This window comes from Protopterus annectens, chromosome 11.part0 (assembly GCF_019279795.1).
Source record: "Protopterus annectens isolate FY-2018-M chromosome 11.part0, PAN1.0, whole genome shotgun sequence".
Lineage (NCBI taxonomy): Eukaryota > Metazoa > Chordata > Ceratodontiformes > Protopteridae > Protopterus > Protopterus annectens.
In genome coordinates, this window is record NC_056745.1 from 281,641,335 (window position 1) to 281,663,915 (window position 22,581).

Consider the following 22,581-nt stretch of genomic DNA (forward strand, 5'->3'; position numbering starts at 1 on the left):
GGCATCATTCTTGGTGAGGGTAAGATGCTGCTCAGGGTCAGGGTCATACCGGCCTGGGCTACATAATCAGAGAGCTCCTCTATGTCTCTTTTCATGTAGTCCAGGGAGGTACGTCTCAGGTCGTTCACACCGGCATGTACAATGACTGAGTCATATTTGTACTTGCTGTGGAGTCACCTGAGTGCTTGTGTTATGTGACGGATTCTAGCTCCCGACAGGCAGCTTACTGTGACCTTTTCCTTGTTCAGTCTGGTGAGTGGGACGTCAGTGTGTCTGACTATGGAGTCACCTATTACAAGTGTGTCTGGCATGTTGTTTGGCCTTAAGGGCTGTGACTGTTTAGCACACTGACTTTGTGAACTATGTGTTGCATGTGCTATGTCTTGAGGTGGTGGTTGCTTGGGTGTCTGCTTTGGAGGCCTCTGTTGTTTTGGTAGATTTTAATCAGCGCCTCAGTATGTTTTGTGTGTTTATGTGTTTGGTTTGCAGTTGTGATAGTTCTATGTGAGACTGGGTTTGTGGTGTGCGTGGTTACCTTCTCCTCCTGACTGGTCTTGCCAGTACTGAATTGAGAGAGCTCAGCCTCCAGTTTGGCTATATAGTTGCATCTCTCGCATATATTTGTATTTGTTGGGAGGAGGAGAGGGTTGTCTGTGTACATGAGGCAATTGTAACATTGCCTCAAGATTCCCAGATTCACCAGCTGAACAGGAGAGGACGCCAGCAACTGACCCTTCGACATGCTAGAAATAGTGAAAAAGATTGCTGTGTAACTGAGTCAGGAAGGACCTATAGGGAAATGGGTACTCAACAGAATTTAGGTGAATGAAGTACTTTCTTTTGTTTAAGAGTGCTTTACCTGTATAAAAAATGCTTTAGGAGCAAGTGCTGAGCTTTTCAGATAGAGTATAGGCTGTTTAGATTGCAAGTAGAACAGTTCTAAGGGAAAAATTGAAGAGCAGACTTGGCGGAACCAGAAAAAGTTTAACCTTGTTTAACCAGTGCTGCGCTATGCGCATGACCGCGCAAAGCCGTGCAAACGCGGATTTTAAGCAGTGAACTACAAAAGAGCTAGGAATGGTCCCAAACAACCAATTACTACAGCTTCTTGTGCTGAGGTCACTTCCCCCAAGGACAGGTAGGCTGCACAAGGCTCCCCACTCCCACTGGTGAGCAAAGAAACTTCCTTCTATCTTGAAGAGGGCCAGTGAGGTGCTCTGCTTGACATGAATGGGGAGTTTATTCCAGAGTATGGGTAGTCTCTCAACCTGTCACTTATAGAAAAAGGTTGGTAGGAGACCTTAGATGTTGAAGTGAAACATTACTGCCTTGCTTCTAAGGATGCATTCATGATAACAAGAATTATAAAGCCTCTACATAAAATACTTTAGGTGGAATTGCAATCATCAATCAGTTCCTCTTACTGAATGTGCAATATTCTGCAGATGCATTGTGTCTGACATTCAATGCTCTATTCCATCAAACCATGCTGTACTTCAGTTGATGACCTTCCAAGCAAATAACTTAAAATAGCAGCTGACAGCATTGCCTATCTTATCTCAATCCTTATAAATAGGTCAATCTAGGAATCCCATGTTCCCTCTCGCTGGAAAAAGTCACACATTATTCCTCTGCTTAAAGGAGGAAATTCAACAAACGTTAGTAACTTTAGCAATATTATCCCCTTCTTCAAAATGCTTGAAAAATGTATTGAAAATAATTGCTAAACTATATCCTGCAGGAAGAACTCCTACCCCCACACAACATTGCTTCCATCCTTCCCGTAGTACTAACACTGCAATTATAACCTATATAGATACCATCAATAAAACTAGAGATAATGGCAATTTAGTCTCCTCCTTATTTCTAGACTTGTCTAAAGCCTTTGACACAGTTTGTCACAGTAAACTTCTATTTTTTTTTCTTTTCGGCTCCAAAACTCAGACCGAACCACAAATGGAGGGGGAGTATCCATATTCATCAAAGATACCCATACCTCCAGGTTAGTGGCACTACACGAAGCATTGGAGACCATCCATGTACAGTTAACAGTGGGCAAGACTGCCTTTCAGTTTGTAGCCTGCTACAGACCACCCTCCCAAACTCAGAAACCCCACTCAGCCTTACACTGGAGAATATGAAGGTCTCTCCAAACACAATAATATTGGGTGACTTCAACTACCCAAACATTGACTGGGAAAACTACTCAAGCCCCAACACCCTTGCCCAATGGTTCCTAGAATTTATAAACTCAAATGCTATGGAACAACTGGTCACCACTCCCACAAGAGGGGATAACATATTGGACCTGGTCATCTCCAACATGGGTACTCTATGTTCCACACCAGAGGTATGTCCCTCATTGGTAAGATCAGACCATAAATTAATCTCACTGGACATCCATATCCCATCCCCACCCCCAGCCAAGGAAATCACGGTGAAAATTTTCTCAAAAGCAAATTTCACACTTCTCAAAACCGAGGTGGAATCCTTCAAAGCCACCAGGCCAGCAGAAAATACTGTCCAAACAGCAGAATCCTTTACAAATGCATTCTATGGACACCTACATGAAAGCATGGATCGTGCTATCCCAAATAAAACTAAGACTCACTCCTCCAAAGGCAGGAGACCAGTCTCATGGACCCCGGCCATGAATAAGCTATACAACAGAAGGAGGAAGCTACTACATGATACAGCAAAATCCCAAAAAGGGAAGGCATCTCTGATCAGTACTAGCAAAAAAATACGATCCCTCATAAAATGATCTAAGGCCAGCTTCGAAAGAAAAATTAAACAAGATACTAAAGATAATCACAAGGCCTTCTTTAGTTATGTCAGAAATCTGGGGGGCAACTCCCAGATATGCTCTGAGTTAGTACAAAATGACAAAAATACACTGATCCCACAGACATTGCCAACATCCTGGCAGACAGGTTCAGTGCAAACCCCCCCTCCCCCCCAGAAGACCAAATGTCTATCCCAACAGAATGTAGCCTCCCTGACATCACAAATGCACAGGTGAGAGCTGCCCTCTCCAAAGCAAAAAACACAGCATCAGTGGGACCAGACGGTGTCCTGGGTTGCGTCTTACATGAGCTCCAAGAAGAACTAAACCCTCACATAAAGTCACTGTTCAATCTCAGCCTTGGTACAGGATATGTACCCAAGGAATGGCGTACAGCAATAGTGGTCCCGCTCCACAAAGGTGGTGCCACAACGGACCCAGGAAACTATCGCCCTATAAGCCTGACTAGTCTGGACTGCAAAGCTATGGAGCGTATCATCATGGAACTCATAAACAAGGGCATTGGTAACCTCCAGACACTGGATCCCACCCAATTTGGCTTTGTTAAGGGCAGATTTTGCCTCTTGAACCTGGTCGACTTTTTTGAAACAGTTACCAAGGCCATAGATGAAGGGAAGGTAGTCCACATGGCCTACCTGGACCTCGCAAAAGCCTTTGACATAATACCCCACTCGGGCTTCATAAATAAGCTCACCAGCTTTAATATCAACCCCTGTGTCACAAGATGGGTTGCAAACTGGCTCAGGGATAGAACCCATATGGTCAGTATTGCAGGTGCCATGTCAGACTCCAAACCAGTTACAAGTGGAGTCCCACAAGGCTCAGTCCTGGGACCTCTCTTGTTCAGTATATACTTCTCTGAGGTACAGGCTAATACGGGAGGACTATGGCTGACCAAGTTTGCAGATGACTGCAAGCTGGGCGCAATAATCGACTCTCCAGCTGACACAAGCATCCTCCAAAAGTGTCTCACAGAGACGGATAACTGGTGCCAGAGCCATGGCCTTAAGCTAAATGCCAAAAAGTGCATAGTCATCCCCTTCGGGAAAAATAAAATGCCCACAAATTACCACATAGGTGGTAATCCATTAAATACGGAAGAAGTAATTAGGGATTTGGGGACCCAAGTAGACAGAAACCTCTCTTTTGACAATCACATTGCCAGAGTGGTTAGAAAGACCTTCTATATAGCCCACCTTATCACGAAAGGGTTCACATCTAGAACAAGAGAGGTCATTGTGCCCCTCTACTCATCAGGCCCATAATTGAATACAATGCCCCATTTGGGATGTACCTTACCCGACACCTGCAGCAACTGGAGAGGCCCCAAAAGTACCTCACCAAGAGGATCAAGGGACTCAAACAGATGCCTTATGCAGTTCGGCTGAAGAAACTCCAGCTCTACTCAGTTGCTTACTGCCTACTCAGAGGTGATCTATGCCTGACATATAAAGCCATGTCCAACCCAGAATTAATGGACATGCTCCACCTCAGGAAATCCAAATCCCTTAGAGCTACACGCTCCAGGGACTTAAACCTCAGCACAGAAATAAATAGGACATGCTGGAGGAACAGATTCATATCCCAGAGGCTGCCCTCACTCTGGAACAGAATCCCAGTCCATGTTAGGCAGAGCCCCTCACTGACCCTCTTTAAGAGAAATCTTGACGAGTGGAAGGGAGATCGTATGTTCACCCCTGGGATCTCTTCTGTGTCCCTGCTAGACAGGGGTACAGTAAACTAGCCTTAAAAGGGCTATCTTCTGTGACCTACTCTACAGAGGCACAGTAAACCGATCTAAAAGGGTGGCGAAAGCCAAACACACTCTGGTTAGGCTTGTAAATGCCCCAGGGCAGATAGCCTAGTATAAACCTATGAACCTATGAACCTATTTTAAATGTCCTCATTAGGTCTGTGTTTGCCCACCCTTGTATGGTTCAAACACTACCTATCCAATAGGTATCAGTAAGTAGAATGGCACGACACCCCCTCTCCATACCTTCTAGTCACCACCAGTGTACCACAAGGCTTTATCTATGGTCCACTCCTTTTTAACAGACCTCTCTAATACAATATGCAGATGACTCCACACTCATTTGTACATCTGACAACATAGCACACCTCAAAAAAATTACTCAGGAAGCTTTAACATCCACTAAAACATAACCTTTTAACTCACAAGTCATGCTCAACCCTAAAGAAAGGAAAAAAAAACTAGTACTGTTTTCCCCAAATCTCTCTCATGAAAAAAATAAAATTTAAAGTCCTCTCTCTTGATAATACAATCACTGAAGTCAGTTGTCATAGCAAATTGTTAGGGATGATAGTGGATGATAATCTTAAATTTGACCTGCATATACAAAATTGTATAAGAAAAACTGATCAAAAACTAGGGATGCTTTATAGAGCCAAAAACTTTCTCACCAACTCAACTAAAAGTACACTCACCACTACTTATCTCCTCCCCATATTTCTTTATGGTTCTCCCATCCTTAATAACCTTCAGGTATCACAAAATTCAAAACTTGAACAATGCTATAACAAAGTTGCTAAATTTGCAACAATCACCTCTTTCAGAAACTACCACAGTATAGCATTAAAAGCCTTAATTTGTTACAACAACCTCATCAAGTAATATATACACAGCTCCTTACCACCTATAAAATAATCCAGCACTAAACTATGCTCCCAGTCAGTCATTACGATCCAATGACCAAAAACTCCTGTCTTTCCACAGTCCTATAAAATCTGCTGGGCATTGTTTGTACTCATACCATGTTGTTAAGGCCTCAAACTACTTTCCTGTATCCATCAGGTCAATACCCTGCCTCCCATTCTTCAAAACCATTCTGAAAGACTTCCTAGCTAAAAGCTGGCTCTGTTTTTCCTCAGTACCAGGATAAATTATATCCCTAAATATGAACAAATACCTATTCATACCTTTATTCCTCCTTATTCTACCTTTGTCACTCATGTCCTTATTTCTATAAAATGTTCTCCCATGGTTTCTATCTAAATATAGCATAAGCCTGCTTTTCTCTCACTTTATATTGCAATTCCTATTTGTATTATACTGACTTCCATTTAATTTCCCTGCAAACTTTTTTTTGGCAGGTTTCTGTTTGCGTGGGACACCCCTGTTGCTGTTTGAAGTGTTGGGTAATACATTTTCCCATCTGAATTTGGTTGTGAATTAATTAGCATGCTCTCCACTTGTGAATGATCACTTCTGTGCTTGCAGTGTTGATTTTCTATCTGTAAGCTGAAATCCCGCTGGCTGAGAGATGCCTTCTTTTGTGACAAGAGAATAATTCTTTTGTAAAGTAGTAAACTCATATACTGTCAAGAGGGTCATTGATTCGCATTCTGTTACCTGCTTTGTCCTGTTCAGGGCTGTGGAGTACCCAGCACCTATCGCAGAAGGTAGATGGTGAAAGGTATCTAACTAATCCAGCACCCTACCTGGAAACCAAACTGAAGAGCTAAGTACTGTGAACTCAGGTGGTTGCTTTTATTAGTGAAATAACAACTACAGTTTTGTGTTGCTGGATACAGAATTTTCTGACTTACCATTGTCTTTTTGTCAGCTTTCTGAATTGTGTAACCAGTAATGGCTGCGTTCCCATTATCTTTTGGTGGCTTCCATTCCAGAGCAGCATTCTCTCCCCACACCTGCACGATCTGTACAACCTGAGGGGGCCCAGGACGATCTGTCATGTTAATAAAAAAGTATTTTAGGGTACAAGAAATTGCAGGAAGACAGTGAAGTACAGATGTAAACAAAATATAGAAACATGAAATTTGTTAGTATATAAAGACTCAAACATCTCAACATTGTACTTGGTTTTAAAAAAACACAACAGAAGGTTAAAAAGCAGATCACCATCTCAATTTTCAGAACAGAAAATCTTCAAAAACTACATTTCATATAGTTTGTGCTGGGGGGTCATTCTATAAGCATACTTAATTAATTTACAAATGTTTGCATTCTTAAATATGTCAAATTTTGCAAAGAAAATCAATAAACCTGGGAAGAACAAGGTTAAATCTGACAAAAACAACAGGGCGAGAGAGAGAGAGAGACAGAGAGACAGAGCGGAATCATGTTTGACTGGGTAATTCCACATATGAAATTACCTTCTGTGCTATGTGTCTAAATGTTCTATAAGGTGCAAAAACAGTGCAAAGCTTGGCAATAAAATATTCTACAACCATGAAAATATTTGTCTCCCATTATTTATTATATTGTGTTCAATGTGGTAGCCTGATGTTTTAATTTAAAAAGGTACAGAGTGAGAGAGACTCAGAGGGGCAGACATGCACATACACAACCTCCCACACACACACACACACACACACAGAGTGAGAGACAGACAGACAGGCAGACAAAGAAAGGAAAGAAGAGAACAAATGTCTGAGTCACCAATGTCATTCATTTTTTAAAACCACTACTGTGAATGATTTGGAGGCTTTTTTTTTTTTTTTGCTTATTTTCACACTGCTCCCAACCTGGGCAGATAAAATAGTATGGTACTGGTTCATTTTTTTAAATGTATTTGGCACAGTTGTAGATTCTGTTTACTCTGATTTTGCCTTTTTAGATGAGGAAGATTATAATTTTGATACAATAATGGAAATGTGCCAAGATTAACTATTATATGTGGAAGACAATTTGGTTTAGCTAATTGATGTATTTTATGTTTAATTCCTGACAGACTGAGACCATTCCATAAATGTGGCCGCTGTAAGCTCATTCTATAGACGTGGATACTGTGAGCCCACTCAGTAGATGTGATCACTATAATGTGTATTCTTTTGTTTCAGCATTAAAGGTGTATAGCATTATAATATGTACTTAGACTATTTAGTGAGTGTGTGTGCATGTGTGTGTGTGTGTGTGTGTGTGTGTGTGTGTGTATATATATACATATACACACATACATAGATATACATATATATATATATATATATATATATATATATATATATATATATTTATTTATAGAGATAGATATAGATATTCATATATATATAGATATAGATAGATAAATGCATTTCACAAGCATGTTATTCAACAATTTGTAGAACCAATTCAATTGGCTGAAGTTCATTAAATCAATGGACGTTTCATCCAATACTGGATCTCAATGAAGAGCACATATGGATGATTCAGTTTAGTTCCATACATAAGGTTGCAGTAGCACCTAACAGATACGTATAGCTATTGGCAGCACATTTTCATCATTTTTGAGAAAACAAAAAGGCTTACAAGTTGCTATCCTAGAAACAGTCCAAGTAGGTAGTGAAAAAGAAAAATCTGCTAAACACTTTTACTTGAGAAGGATGCTGGATATAGTATGACATGCACAGCTACACGGGTTTTATCTGGAATACAACTGGAGTTTCTTTATTGTATAACTAGAAGTAATTGACTGGGGTTTCATATTGTTATCTGCTTTTTATTAAAATATATGTTTTTATTGCTCTTTTTGAATCCTCTGAAGGCTACGGCTGAGACATTGTGAAATGTCTATTGAAGTTTAGTTTTATTTTAAAAAGGAAAGTTTTAGTAAGTTTCAGTTTTATTTCTTTGTTTGTCTCTAGTGTTGTTGTTGTTGTTGTTGTTCTTACTATTATTATTATTATTATTAGGGAGATAACAGAGACAACATGCAGAAGAATATGGAGGACTTTGTGACCACTGACATGGATTCAGTCCACAATGTGGGGCTTTAAGACATAATCCTGTAGAATAAATATTTCTGGACAAAGGTGAAAAGTATTTTGGACTTTTTTCTTCTTTGGTTCTTAATACCTCAAATAATATATGAGAGAATGCTAATTACCTGTTGAGTACAGTGGAAAAAACTATACAGACTACAATTAATGTGGATTTCATCATACTAATTGAAACAAAAAAACAAGGGTCTTAACATTAGAGTTGTGGGACTGACAATATTTAAAGCTCTTACAACCCATTTTGCTGATGGAGATACAAAAGGACAAGCACAAAACATGGATTATAGCTGCCTGCAAATATGTGTGTGGATGGGGCAGATCCTTACTGACTACGAAGACTCAATAATGCTACACACATTTCCAAGCATCCCTGTAAACAAGGGAATTCAATGCAGCTATAAATAGAATCAAAGAGTGAATGAAAAAGAAGCTGAATTACCTAAAAGAAAGAAACAAAACTACAAATACATCTGGAGAGATTATGCCATGGATTCAGTGCTCCTATAGCAATGCCCAAAAGCACAGAATGGAATAACACTACTAATATGTTATATCAGCATGAAAGCTCTTGGGGTTCCAGAAATAAGATTGAAATGGGTATGCTTCTAAAAGTCATTTAGATACTTGCTCTTTTGGAAGCAGTCAGATGGCTTTCAGCAGCTCTATTAACAATAGTGAATGGGAGATGGAGGCTGGGAATGATGCAGGAATAGACAGAAATAATGGTTTTCAGCTATTCAAAAGAGGCAAATATAATTTTGAAAGACCAGACAAAGGTGCATAATACCAGTGGTACAAGCGACAACAGCTGTTTAAGACCACTGCATAAGTGGTCAAATTTTCCTCTGAGTTATTTACTCTTGTGACTTAAGCACAGATAGCTCTTGGGCAATAATCAGTAACTTGTTATGATATTGGATGATATTTCCAAGTCTGTACTACATTTGAGATTAAACTTGTCTGTACAAATATGCCACCATTGTATAAAACTCCTTTGGAAGTAATTACATTTATTAGAGAGTTATATTTAGTTTATTTTTGAAGGGTCAAACATTCATAGGAATTAAATAATATAGACAATGAAACTTAAGATTTTGATACAGAAAGTGATTGGACTTTTTGACGTGTGACTTGGAGCTTGACATCAGCATCAGTAATGGCTGTATCTGTTTGCATGCTTTTTTACTGAAAAGTTCTTTTATTTTTCCAGAAGCAAATAATATTATTAATGTTTTATAAATTTTGATTGCTTTGAAGTAAATTAACTTTTAAAAAGTGTGAGTAGAAAGAAAATGAGACTGTTAATATTCTTACTAAACTGTACTGGCAAGCTGTTAACAACTTCAGCGTGATAGACATATCATAATTAATCTCCCAGATGAAGGTAATAATGTAAGGATTAGGAGTGCCTCCCAATATGTACATATTTGTAAAGCACTTAGAAGATTGGTGATGCTCATAAAAAGATTAGTACAAAGCTGTAAGATGGTTCTTCATAGGTTAATACAGTTATAGCAGAAGAAACTGAAAGAAAGAATTTGCCACTGGAAACTATCGGCCATATATTACCAGTAAATGTCTGGATTCCAATATCCTAGTCTCTGCTCAAATTACACAAAGATGAAAATAATCCACTGGATAGCCCAATAGTTTTAGACTTGTCTGAATATCTTGACTGTAAGGGATTATTAACACAGTTAATGGAAAAACTGAAAAATGCATGCTTTTCCTTCAGGAATCTGATAAACCAATTAAAAATTGTATTGTGAATGTTGGTTTAAAAATAAGTTTTGGATTACCAGATATTTTTCTAATCTTTACACAATTCTTGCATGTAATTGTGTTTTAAAGGAAATGGAATACTCTTAGATGTTCATCCAAGTGGAGTTTCTTTATTTGAGTTGACTTTGTTTTGCCTTTGTAATAGTATATTCTTATGTCCGGAGCAGTTAGACCAATAGGTGAATGATACAACAACAGATGCTCCATTTGTACCAACTTATGCTAATTTATCTGTAGATTTGAGTTTGAATATATTTGTCAGTACTTTTAAGGCAGAATATATCTATTACTTTTGATATACTGATGATGTTTGCATTTATTTGTAAGACACCAGTGATTTTTATGGTTTTGTGGGAACAGCCCTTCTCTTATAATGCAAATCACAAGGAGACAATGCACTAGGATTTGGTGTTATATGGTAAAGTTGGACAAAAGATTACTACAAACAGTAACTGATTATGGGCCTCATAGACATGAAGCTGAAGCTTATAAGGGGGCTATTTATTTAGTGGGGCAATAGCAAAGGATTTTAGACTGAACTGTTAACAGAAGCAGCCGCACCTGTTTCAAGCATGGATATGCAGCTCCATCAACCCCCTGTTTATCTTGCCCCGAGTACAAAACATTTCAAAAGCTCTACACAGGGCTTGCTTTTAGGTTGGAGCAATTATGGCCAACAATATATCAAAACAGATTTACCTTGTGGTGCATTTGAAGACTCCATAGCAGGATTACTCCTTGCAGGAATCTCACTATGTTATTTCTTTGTTTTGAGAGATTATAATAAGTCTGATGTTGTTAGTTCACACTGGAAAAGCTGTATTGTTGACAAATTAATCTTGTTAGATTATACATTTTTGAAACAGACAACACATTTTTCAGAGTTATATATGGAGTTAAAAAAGAAACATCGAAGAAGAAGAAAAAATGATATGTTTTGTAACTAAATGTAGTAGTCTTACAGATGATATTGCTAATTTAGTTGAAGATTTTTAGAAAATCTTACAAAAAGAATGCAGTCCTGCATAGGCTGCTGCATAAAAGTCCTTCTGTTTTTTTTATAGCAAAGGCAGAAAGTGTGTCTGATTTTCTTGAAAACAGCTGTTTCAAGAGACCTGGCACTAAAATTCAAGATGATTATAGAGAATTTGCAGCAGTTCTTATGTTGCAGTCACTGCAGAGTGGATGCTTTTGTTATTTAGGACATTTATAGTATACATAAAAGTAGAGTTAACTATGTAGAGTATAAGAAATTTAATACTGAATGTGTATTATATACTCCTGAATATAAGTATATGTAGGAGAAATAAGAAAGAAAGAAAACTAGAAAGAAAGAGAAGATTTAAAAGAAGATAAGAGATATTTATACCTGTAGGTTATAAAGTATGTTTATTTTGGGAAAACCAAGGTCATACACATTACTGTTTTAGAATCAAAGTAGATAGCAGAAAGAAAAAAAAATGTGACACAACTTTAAATTGAGAAGACGACAATATACATTTTGAAACATAATACTGTACAGTCCTATGGCCTAGACCTGGAATGTGCTTGTAAATTGCTTGTGTTTTTTTGTTGAGTAATTAATATGAGCTGATTGTTTCTTCTTATTGGTATCTATTTTTTATTTACATGCCTGTCTTATTTTTCTGGTTATATTATGTGAACATTCAAATTAATAATACTTCGATGTGTTTTAAAAAGAAAACTAGTACAGAAGCTTCATTTAGGGCATGGTAGGTATTTTTGGACCTATTAAGATGGCCATGATTGGAGGAGGCATGACTTAGTAATAGTATTAGTAAACTAAACTGTGTGAGAAGTTTCCTGGTAAAAGTACAGACAAAATTCAAAAAGTAGAAGTTCTGCATTTATGTGACCATTTTCATATATAAATAATGTATTTGGTTGAGTGGATATTAATACAACAGAACCATTCTCGGAAATTGTGTACAGACATTTTTATAGATGTTGATCCGCTGAACTGTGAGCATTTAATGATTAAGTTAAAGAATGATGCATTTCCATATAGTCTGGCCTATAAGTATTTCATGCTTGCTTCTAGGTGAACTGGAGGGTAGAGGATACAAATACAAACATCCATGATCAGAGAAGAGGTTGCAAAGTCTACTGATTGGTGCAAAGCCATGGTTCGAGTGGCTAAGAACTCCCCTGCCAGAAAATTTGGTATTTCTATACTCTTAAATACTTGAGAAAAAGCAGTGACGATGGACAAGTGTATGCTAGACACTTTGGAAGATATGGCATTTTTTATTTGTGTCCCCTTTTAGGTGCCTGGCATTTTTTATTTGTGTCCCCTTTTAGGTGCCTGTCATTTTTTTATTTGTGTCCCCTTTTAGGTGCCAACCAAGAACACTGTTTGGTAAAATGACTTGCTCAGAGTCACACAGTAGGCAAATGGAGGGTGATATAATGGATCCCTTGATTACAGGTAGCAGATTGTTAACTTCTCAAAGCCTTAATCCTTTGTGCTAATTGCCAAATTGTGCTAACTGGCATCAAAGCTGTTTGACACAGGTGATTTCAATATGTGACGTTTAAGTCAATTTTAACAGATATCATGTCAGCCTTTTTCAGTGAGCTGTTAACTTCCATCACTTCAGCCTATTTGGAATTATGTCTATTCTTGAAATATTTTGTGGTGGATGAGTGAGTGTTTTTTAAGAGGTTATGTGGTACAGACGCTTCATGAATAATGTGTTAATATTAGTACATACACTAGCAGACAACGTAGATGCCTAAGAGCAGTTATAGTTGCCCAGTCTGTTTAAGATAAAGGTCTGAAAAATGGCATTTGGGAAGTGTGAGGGTCAGCATTCTAGACATATGATATGCAAAGATGGTATTAGGCCTGATGCAAGTAAATCAAAGCTATAATTTAGCTGACCAGTCCAAAGAATGTTTCACTGTTATGCCAAATGGGAAGTATTTGAGAAAATGTAAGCCTAATCTTTGAGCAGTAATCCATCCAATGGGAAAGGTACAAAAAGCAGGCCCAGAATGAACAAGAGGTCCTGTTCAACAGGAGACTTTCTGACAAGGGAAGGCTACTCTGGTACTGAGGCAGCACTGCAATATTATGATGCAAGCAAGCCAGCTGTGGTGAGTGCAGATATGAATGTGCAGATATGGGTGGGAGGTTGGTGTAATGGTTAAGGTGTTTACCTTACAGACACAAGGTACAGGGTTTGATTCTCTCATAGGATAATTGGTTAGGCTTTAAATTGCCCACATGGGCAGTTAGCCTAGTACTAACCTGTGAACAGCTATGGCCTAAAGCCATAAATCACCAAAAGCAAGGAGGTGACCAGCTACAGTCTGTTCAAGTACACCGACTGAGATTGACCATGACTATTTACAAAGAGAAAGCAGATGCAGAGCAGGCGAGTGGGCATGTGAAATGTCTGTCTATTAAATATGAAGTATGGAAAAGGATGATACTGATCAGTAAAAATAATACGGACAAAGTACCACAGAGATGTCAGAGATTAAGTCATTCAGTGTCAGAGGAGTTTATGATTCCCAAGTCTGAGTTGCAGTGCTGTACTATAAGTTAACTAAATGGAAACTTGAGAAAAAGAAGAAATTGTCACAATGAAGACAGAAAAAACATTTTAAATATAGTAAAAGAATGTAATATCATAAGTGCATCAAACGAATTATAAAATAGCATTGCAAATTAAATCAAATTGAACACATACGCTGTTGCAGTAACTGTGCATCTGTACAAAAAACAGTAAGATAAAAAATAATAAGTATCATTTGAAAGATTTAATGAAGTACTTATTTTTATCTTCAAAAAAAGTAACTTAAAATATATGAATAGCTAAAAGCCCATTGTCTTAATGAGTACTGAACAAAAATATGGCAATATATATATATATATATATATATATATATATATATATATATATATATATATATATATATATATATATACCCCAACAGACCCAAGGCAACGAAGATAAGCCACAGCAGTCCGGCTTGATGGAAAACTCAGTAGAGACTTAATACAACACTCTGGTCTCACAGAAAACCAATATACCACGATATACGGCAAAAAATGGAAATTTATTGTAAAAAACGTTAGCGCTTTCAAGAAACAAGTTCTCTTCCTCAGACGTTACAATCAAAAATGAGTCACAAATCATTTATAAATTCAAACAGACCATACACTCACATCACTTCCTGTTCACTATAAGCAAACTTAAAGCGACTATGTACCCTTTTCATATAGTACATACCAATATACATATTTCAAAGATACAAGCCAATATATATAATTTAAAAATGGTAATCATCTTACAAGCCATAAAAGTCACCATGCAGATCAAATAGACTTTTAAAACATTCAAGAAATGCATCAGTCAACTATTTGATTAAAACCAGAACATTGATGCATGGGCATGAGACTAAAAATAATAATATATGCATAAATACAAATAAAAAACTACAAATAAAAGACTAATTTCATAAAGTGACAGGGGATAGAATATCATCACTTCAATGGACGTGCCTTCAAAATGGGTTTAAGGGGGACATGTTCATTTAGACCTACTCCTCTATGGGCTGCCAACCGGAGTATCCATTTAATTTCCATTTGTTCCGTTAAGTTGACCAAGTCCCCACCACGCACATCAGGTTTCATAACCTGTAGTGCTTGGAACCGGAAAATGTGGTCCCCCCCATGCCTGATCATATGTTTAGATACAGCGCTATACATCTCATTACGTCCATATGCATACATATGGTCCCTTATTCGCTCTCTAAGGGACCTGTTGGTTTTTCCCACGTAGAAACTGAAGCAGGTCTGACAACACGCAACATATATTACGTGTCTAGTGTTACAGTCAGACCTGCCCCTTATCTCCCAAAGTCGTCCATCATTCGAGTTACGAAAGAACCTGGATGTATCTATATATTGGCATTGTTGACAAGCACCACATCTCCTGGTCCCACACTGCCAAGATGGAATCAGGCATCGTTCATCTGTACCCAAAGTTGGAAAACATAATATCTGTTTTAAATTAGGTTTATTGCTAAAGGCATAGCGAGGGCAGTTGCTTACCAATTGTCGTATGCGTGGATCTACCAATAAAATGTTCCAATTATCCATTATGGTACGTTGTATAAAAGATGTATTACTGCCCAAAGGTAGTGTGAAAAACGGGTAAGTAGCCAATTTAGCTGGAGCTTTCCTGTCAGATCGAGGATTGGAAAAATAGGGTCTACCCCTTGTCTCCCTCATACGTACAACCTGTTTGCATACATCATGGACCTCTGTGGGTGGATAACCTCTATCAACAAAGGAAAGCTTCAATAGTTCCAGTTCCTTCAAGAAATCCTGTTCATAAGAACAGAGACGTGATACTCTCAGAGCCTGTCCCTTTACAGTGTTAGTGAAAACTCTCGGATTATGCATGCTATCCCTAAAAAGAAAAGAATTGATGTGACAAGGTTTTCTGTACATAGTAGTGTGTAACCTATTGTCCATGTAATATACAGTGGTATCTAAAAAATCAATAGAAGCTTGCGAGGACTTCATGGTGAATTTCAGGAAACAATCTTGATCATTAAGTTGTTGATGAAAAGATAGTAGCGAGGCACCAGTCCCATGCCATAGGAGAAAGAGGTCATCTACAAACCGCCTGTAAAAAATAATACTGGCATGTTTGAGTATGACCTCCCTCTCCCAGGCTACCATGACCAAATTGGCATAGGAGTTAGCACAGCTGGTGCCCATCGCCACTCCTGATACCTGCCGGTACATAACATCCATGAACAAAAAATAGTTATTATCCAACACCACTTCTAATAGTAGACATAAAAGATCAATCTCACTATTTGACATAGACTGATTCAGTACAGATCTAACCATTTGAATACCATCCCTATTGGGAATACATGTGAAAAGTGATGTGACGTCTAACGTAGATAGTATCACATCACTTCGTCCCATATCACTGTTAACAAACTGATAAAGGTCTCCAAGGAACTGCTCAGTGTCCTTGAGTACATGAGGGTACTGAGATAGGGCCGACTTAAGCTTACAATCAAGGTATACGGAAATAGGTTCCGTTACCCACCCTGCCCCAGCCACAATGGGTCTAAATAGGGGCATATCAGGATTTTTATGTATTTTTGGCAATCCATTGATACGTGGTATCAATGGTGTCTCTACCCTAAAATAGTCCCGCAATTCCTGGGTCATGCTACCCAAGGTTACACATTCATCCAACACATTTGCAATCACTCTAGAGCATTCATTTATATCAACTACGTCAAGTTTCTCATATTCTGATGTGTCCAACATTTTAACCATAGTTTCAATATAGTATTGACGGTCCATTACTACAGTCTTTCCCCCTTTGTCCGCAGGCCTTATAATAATCTTATCATTTACTTTAAGTTGCCTGAGGGCTTCATTCTCCTCTGGGGACAGATTACCAGTTGATTCAGGTGTATAGAAACCAATACCATGGTATATGTCGTTTTCGACCCCCTTGACAAACAGTTCCAAGTTGGAATTTAGTACAGGATTAAACAAACTCTTACGTTTGAATTCTGGTACATTTAAAGGGGTATTAACATCATTATACATTAACTTCAAATTTACATTCCTAGCAAATATTCTCAAGGATGTAAGAAATTCACTAACATCCACTGATGTGCTAGGAATATATGTAAGTCCCCGGTTCAAAACAGACATTTCTACATCGGACAGTTGATATTTAGATATATTTAGAACAGTTAATGTTCGTTCCCTCTCCCTTTGTGAGGATAGCGTGTATCCCTGGATGTCTCCCTCCTCTTGGGATCCCTGGAATAGTCCTGGTCGATGGACCTCTTTCTCCCCACTCGAATGGGGAGGGGTGCATCTGGAAAATCCCGTTTTCCTTTGGGTAGTAGCTTATCTAATTGGATCTTACGTCGTACCACAGGATTGGTACAGCTTACGCTTCCTGTTGTCAAAGTCGACGGCCCCTCGGCCGGTGTAAAATAGACGGATTTCACTGACTGTGGTGATACAATAGTCTCACACTGTCCATCTGTCACCTTATCTGTAACGGGTAAATTCATGCCCATAGTAGGTCTGTTACTGTTGTTGACATTCACATTATTTGGTTGGCTATATGAGCCAACATGTGCAGGTTTATCCACTGGTAGTTTTATCATAGAATCAGCACTCGTCTCAACCGCTGTAGGGTCCGTCTGCTTAGATACTACGCTGTCTGACTTACATGTTTGTGTAGAGTTAACAGTCTTAACGTCTGAGGAAGAGAACTTGTTTCTTGAAAGCGCTAACGTTTTTCACAATAAATTCCATTTTTTGCTGTACATCGTGGTATGTTGGTTTTCTGTGAGACCAGAGTGTTGTATTAAGTCTCTACTGAGTTTTCCATCAAGCCGGACTGCTGTGGCTTATCTTCGTTGCCTTGGGTCTGTTGGGGTATATTGAACGCTGCCTTGGTTGGGATTTCGAGTTGCATATATATATATATATATATATATATATATATATATATATATATATATATATATATATATTCCTGTGTGTGTATGTATAGTGTATGTATACGAAGTACAATGTTCAATTTGACAGTTTTTTATACATGCAGTGGAGTGTATATATATATATATATATATATATATATATATATATATATATATATATTTATTTTTTTTTTTGCAGTTGTATAGATGCTTTTATTTAACTCATGCTTTGGAGCTTTGTACCTATTAACACTATTTGCCTGAGTTTGTGCTCACCTGGTCCCTGTTGCATGGAGCTTATAGGTTCATAGGTGTTTACTAGGCTAACGACCACAAGGGCCTTTTTAAGCCTAGCCATGCATCCCAAATCTCTGACAAGTTCTGATAAGTGTAAGCATAGCCTGGGAGATGAACCATTTACAGATTACCTTTGTCCATTAGAGACATAGATGCCAAACCAGGGATGAATTTCCAGTTTTCCATCCAATTGTCCAAGTTGCACTTGAATTGGGAAAGGGAGGAACTCTGCTTCACATGTATGGGGAGCCTGTTCCAAAGACGGGGTAGTCTCTGGGATAGATACCTATCTCCCCAGCAGATATTATTTATAACACAGGCAAGGTTTAAGTCTTTAGAACAGGTAATTCTAGTGTTGTTTATTTTGTGGATATGCAGGAGGTTCATCAGAGTAGGGTCTGACAATGCCCTGTATGCTAGGCATAGATCTCCCCTCAAAAGCTTGTAGGAGACAGAATACAGGGATAGGGCCTTGATGAACCTCTATGGACGTTCCAGTTGTTGGATATGCCTGGTTAGGTAAATACCAAAGGGGGCATTGCACTCAATGATAGGTCTGATAAATGCCAAATACAATGTAACAATGACTTCCTTGGACTTAGATGCCATACCTTTGTTTATAAGTTGCACAACATAGAATGATTTCCTCACCACTGTAGACATATAATGATTAAAGGCTAGATTACTATCTATGTGTGTCCCTAATTTCCTGACTACTGGGTCATCTCTAAGGGGTGTATTGTCAATATAATAGTTACCAGGGATGGATGACTTCCCAAAGGATACTATTATCCATTTCTTGGCATTTAGTTCTAGTCCATGGCTTTGACATTAGTTGTTTGTCTGTGTCAGCCCCTCCTGGAAAACATTTGTGTCAATGTGAGATTCAATGACAGCTCTAAATTTGCAATCATCTGCAAATTTAGTCAGCCAGAGACCACTGACATTGGCCTTGACTTCTAAGAAATAAATGCCAAAAAGGATTGGTCCAAGGCTGAGCCTGAGGGACTTCACTTGTGGCTGGCCTCTTTGTAGATGTGGACTCCCCAATTCTAACTTTCTGGGTCCTGTCTGTGAGCCAGTTGGCTATCTACTGGGTGATATATGGGTTTGTACCTAACCTCTGGAGTTTGTCAACAATACTCGTGTGGGGTATTGTGTCAAATGCCTTGGCCAGGTCAAGGTAGGCAGTGTAAATGACTTTGCCCTCATCCATTGCTTTGGTGACCTTCTCAAAGAAGTCTACCAGGTTGAGTAGGCATGATCTGCCCTTGACGAAACCATACTGGGTTGGGTCCACTGTCTGGAGGTTTACTATATCTTTGTCGATCATCTCCATGATAATTATTTCCATGGCTTTACATATAAGACTAGTGAGACATATGGGTCTGTAATTTCCATGGTCTGTAGATGGCTCACCATTGTGCAGAGGGATGATTGTTGCCTTTCTCAATTCATGAGGCATGAAGCCTGTTTGTAGGCTACAGTTAAATAGTAATTCAAGAGGCCATGTTTCATGCTATTTAGAAGGCATCCTGGGATATTGTCTAGGCCCATTGATGCAGTGTTCTTGGTCTTAGAGAGAGCATTAAGGACCTGTTCCCTAGTTATAGTAGGGGTGAGTTATATTTGATGATATTTCCTGAGGGAAGGTTGAGGGGGAGAGAGGGGTAAAGTTGGAGCTGGATTTATCAGCCAGGAGGTTCACTATATATTCTGGCTCAGTATAGGTGGCTCCATTTACAATGAGCTCTGCACACAATTGTGTATTGCCTTTGAGGTTGCGGACATAGCTAAAGAATGCTTTGTGGTTGTTCTTGTCCTTGACCTGAGAGGCCAAACCTACCTCAAATTTGGCTTTGTTAGACTTTATTTGTCCTCTGAATTGTTTGTTTAGTTTGATGAGAATGCTTTTATCCTGCTGGGTGCCGCACCACCTAATTTTTGCCATGATTTTCTTCCTCCTGTTATACAGCCAATTGATTTTGTGATTCCACCAAGGTGGCCTATATTTTTGAGTTAGTTCTGTACTTCTTCCTGGTGGGTACAGCTGTTTTCCATTCTTAGCCTTCCCTGTCTTTACATTCTAGGGGTGTGGCTAGACCTACTACTCCATCCCCTGGGTTGAGCAAGCCAGCAATGGGTGTGCCCTCTTATCCTACCCCATGTGATTCCTCTAGCTTCCAATCCAGTATTCTTCTGTGCAATGGAGATAACATAAATAAACTGATGTTTGTGATCTAAATTAGTATGAAATAATGCCCTATAATGTTATTAAGCATATTTCTATAGTGAAAAATAAGGTAATATAAGTAATGCACTATCAGGTAATATCATTTTTTTTTAAATGCTTGTACATCCTACAGCAAGGAAAAAAAAGCAGGACCTAAACATTCTTATAACACACCTACTATCTGGATGTCTATTGTAGCTTTGTCTTCTAAGGTGTCCACTTGCACTGTTAGCTCATACTTTCCAGAGTGACCCCTTGCTGCTTTCCTGATGAATATGATTGTGTCACACTCACTGTTTCGGATGCTGACCTGGCTTACATCTACGAGGACACCGTCCTTTTTCCAGATGACTTTCGGCCTTGGTTTACCCTGCAGGAATAAAAATCACAAGCAGTGCTGTATTAAAAGCCTTTCTGGATTGACAGTATGGAGGACATTTCTGTGTGCTTCTCAGGAAGAAAGTGTCAGTATAAATGCATAACTCAAGGACAGAGTTGCAAAGACTACTGTAGTATTTTTAGACTGAGTAAGGTATGACCACACATGCGTGTGACTGAAGATAAGTTTTGATTTTAGATATTGGGCTAAGAAGTGAGAATTAACAGCTGCTGCTGCAGGTGATGACAAAATACTGCAGTTATGCTGTCTGGCATCACTGTAAGAGGCCCTTTCATTCATTCATTCATTCATTCATTCATTCATTCATTCATTCATTCATTCATTCATTTTCTAGTATCAGTGTTATCCTTTTTAGTGTTGGGTGGTAGAGTTTGAGCCTGTATCCGCAAGTATGAGTCATAAGACAGAGAAAGAATCATAGGTGGAACACCAGTCCATGGCAGGGCGTGCTCACACACACACACACACACACACACACACACACACACACACACACACACACACACACACACACATGCACACACTTAAAAACAAGCTGGAGAACCAGTTCAGCCTGTTGGTATATCTGGAAATGGTATGGAGCTGGTGCCCTCCCCCCAGCAAATTACTCTGAAGGCAACCAAAACCAGGCAAGCAATTGCTATAAGGTAGCAAGATTCATTGCTAGACTGCTATACCACTGCTTCACCCTTAGATTATTTTAACTATTAATATGTATGAAAGAGTGATCACAGAACTCTATGAGTAAGTAGAATTGGGTGATCCATCACCAACATGGCTATTAGTGTTACACAATAAACAAATCACATTCATTTAGTCTTTATTCATTTACCCATTCATTCTTTCATTCATTCATTTTCTGATTGCTTGTTTACTCCAATCCAGCCTCATTGGGTAGTCAGAGCCAGTCACAGCACTCAGTGGATATAAGGCAGAGAAACTGAAGAAACTGATCCCTGATAGGATACTACACTTGATCTTAGGCAGAAGACAGAGAAGCAATTGCTAAGCTATCACTGCACATACACAAACATGCACACGTTCACACACACACACACACTCACACACACACACACACACACACACACACACACACACACACACACACACACACACACACACACACATACACACAAAATCATATGGATACGCTCACCTATGGCGTGTCTTTGGAATATGGGAGGAAGCCTCACCAGATCATATGGATAACTTCACCTATGGCATGTCTTCAGAATATGACAGGAATCCTCACCATCTGGAAAAACCCACAGCCACCCAGGATAAACATGCAAATTCTACACAGGAGGCACCCCAACCGAGAAATGAACTGGTGAACCAAGCATTGTGAGGTAACAACATTACATCCTGCTCTGCAGCTCCACCCAATAAAATTACTCTGAAAAAAAGAGAACGTGTGAACTAAATGCTAATGCCTTATCCAGTATACCTTGCTTCATATATAAACGAACTGGAAGCATTTACCATTGCTGAGTTTGTATTCTAACTCTTGGGTGAATGCTGAAACTCCAACCCTCTGCATCATCCTGCTTATCAGGTAAATGTCATATATGTCATTAGTAGTCCCTGAATGATAAGCAGGGTGCACGATCTGGTTATCATGGAAGTCTGTGAGCCACAGTTCATGAATCTCAGCTGATTGAACGGGATTGTAAGAGAAGGATGGACTGGATAAAACAAAAGACTTTGAAGGGTGCTGTTTGCCGGAGCAGAAGTAACTGCATGAAAGTAGAAGTAGAAGCAATCCTGTGGTCACACAGTACATTGCAGAATATGAAGCTGTATATTAGGAAA

General features: G+C 38.8%; 1 protein-coding gene across 17 annotated transcripts in view; it reads right to left on the reverse strand.

The window, feature by feature from the left end:
- MYBPC1 (myosin binding protein C1) overlaps nucleotides 1-22,581 on the reverse strand; it is a 378,023-nt gene that overhangs the window by 62,694 nt on the left and 292,748 nt on the right. For all 17 annotated transcript variants that reach the window (XM_044087757.1, XM_044087759.1, XM_044087760.1 and 14 more), the window contains 2 exons: nucleotides 20,544-20,739; nucleotides 6,377-6,516 (listed from right to left, as the gene is read on the reverse strand). In XM_044087757.1, the coding sequence (XP_043943692.1) occupies nucleotides 6,377-6,516; nucleotides 20,544-20,739 (336 nt within the window). The remainder of the gene's footprint in view (nucleotides 1-6,376; nucleotides 6,517-20,543; nucleotides 20,740-22,581) is intronic.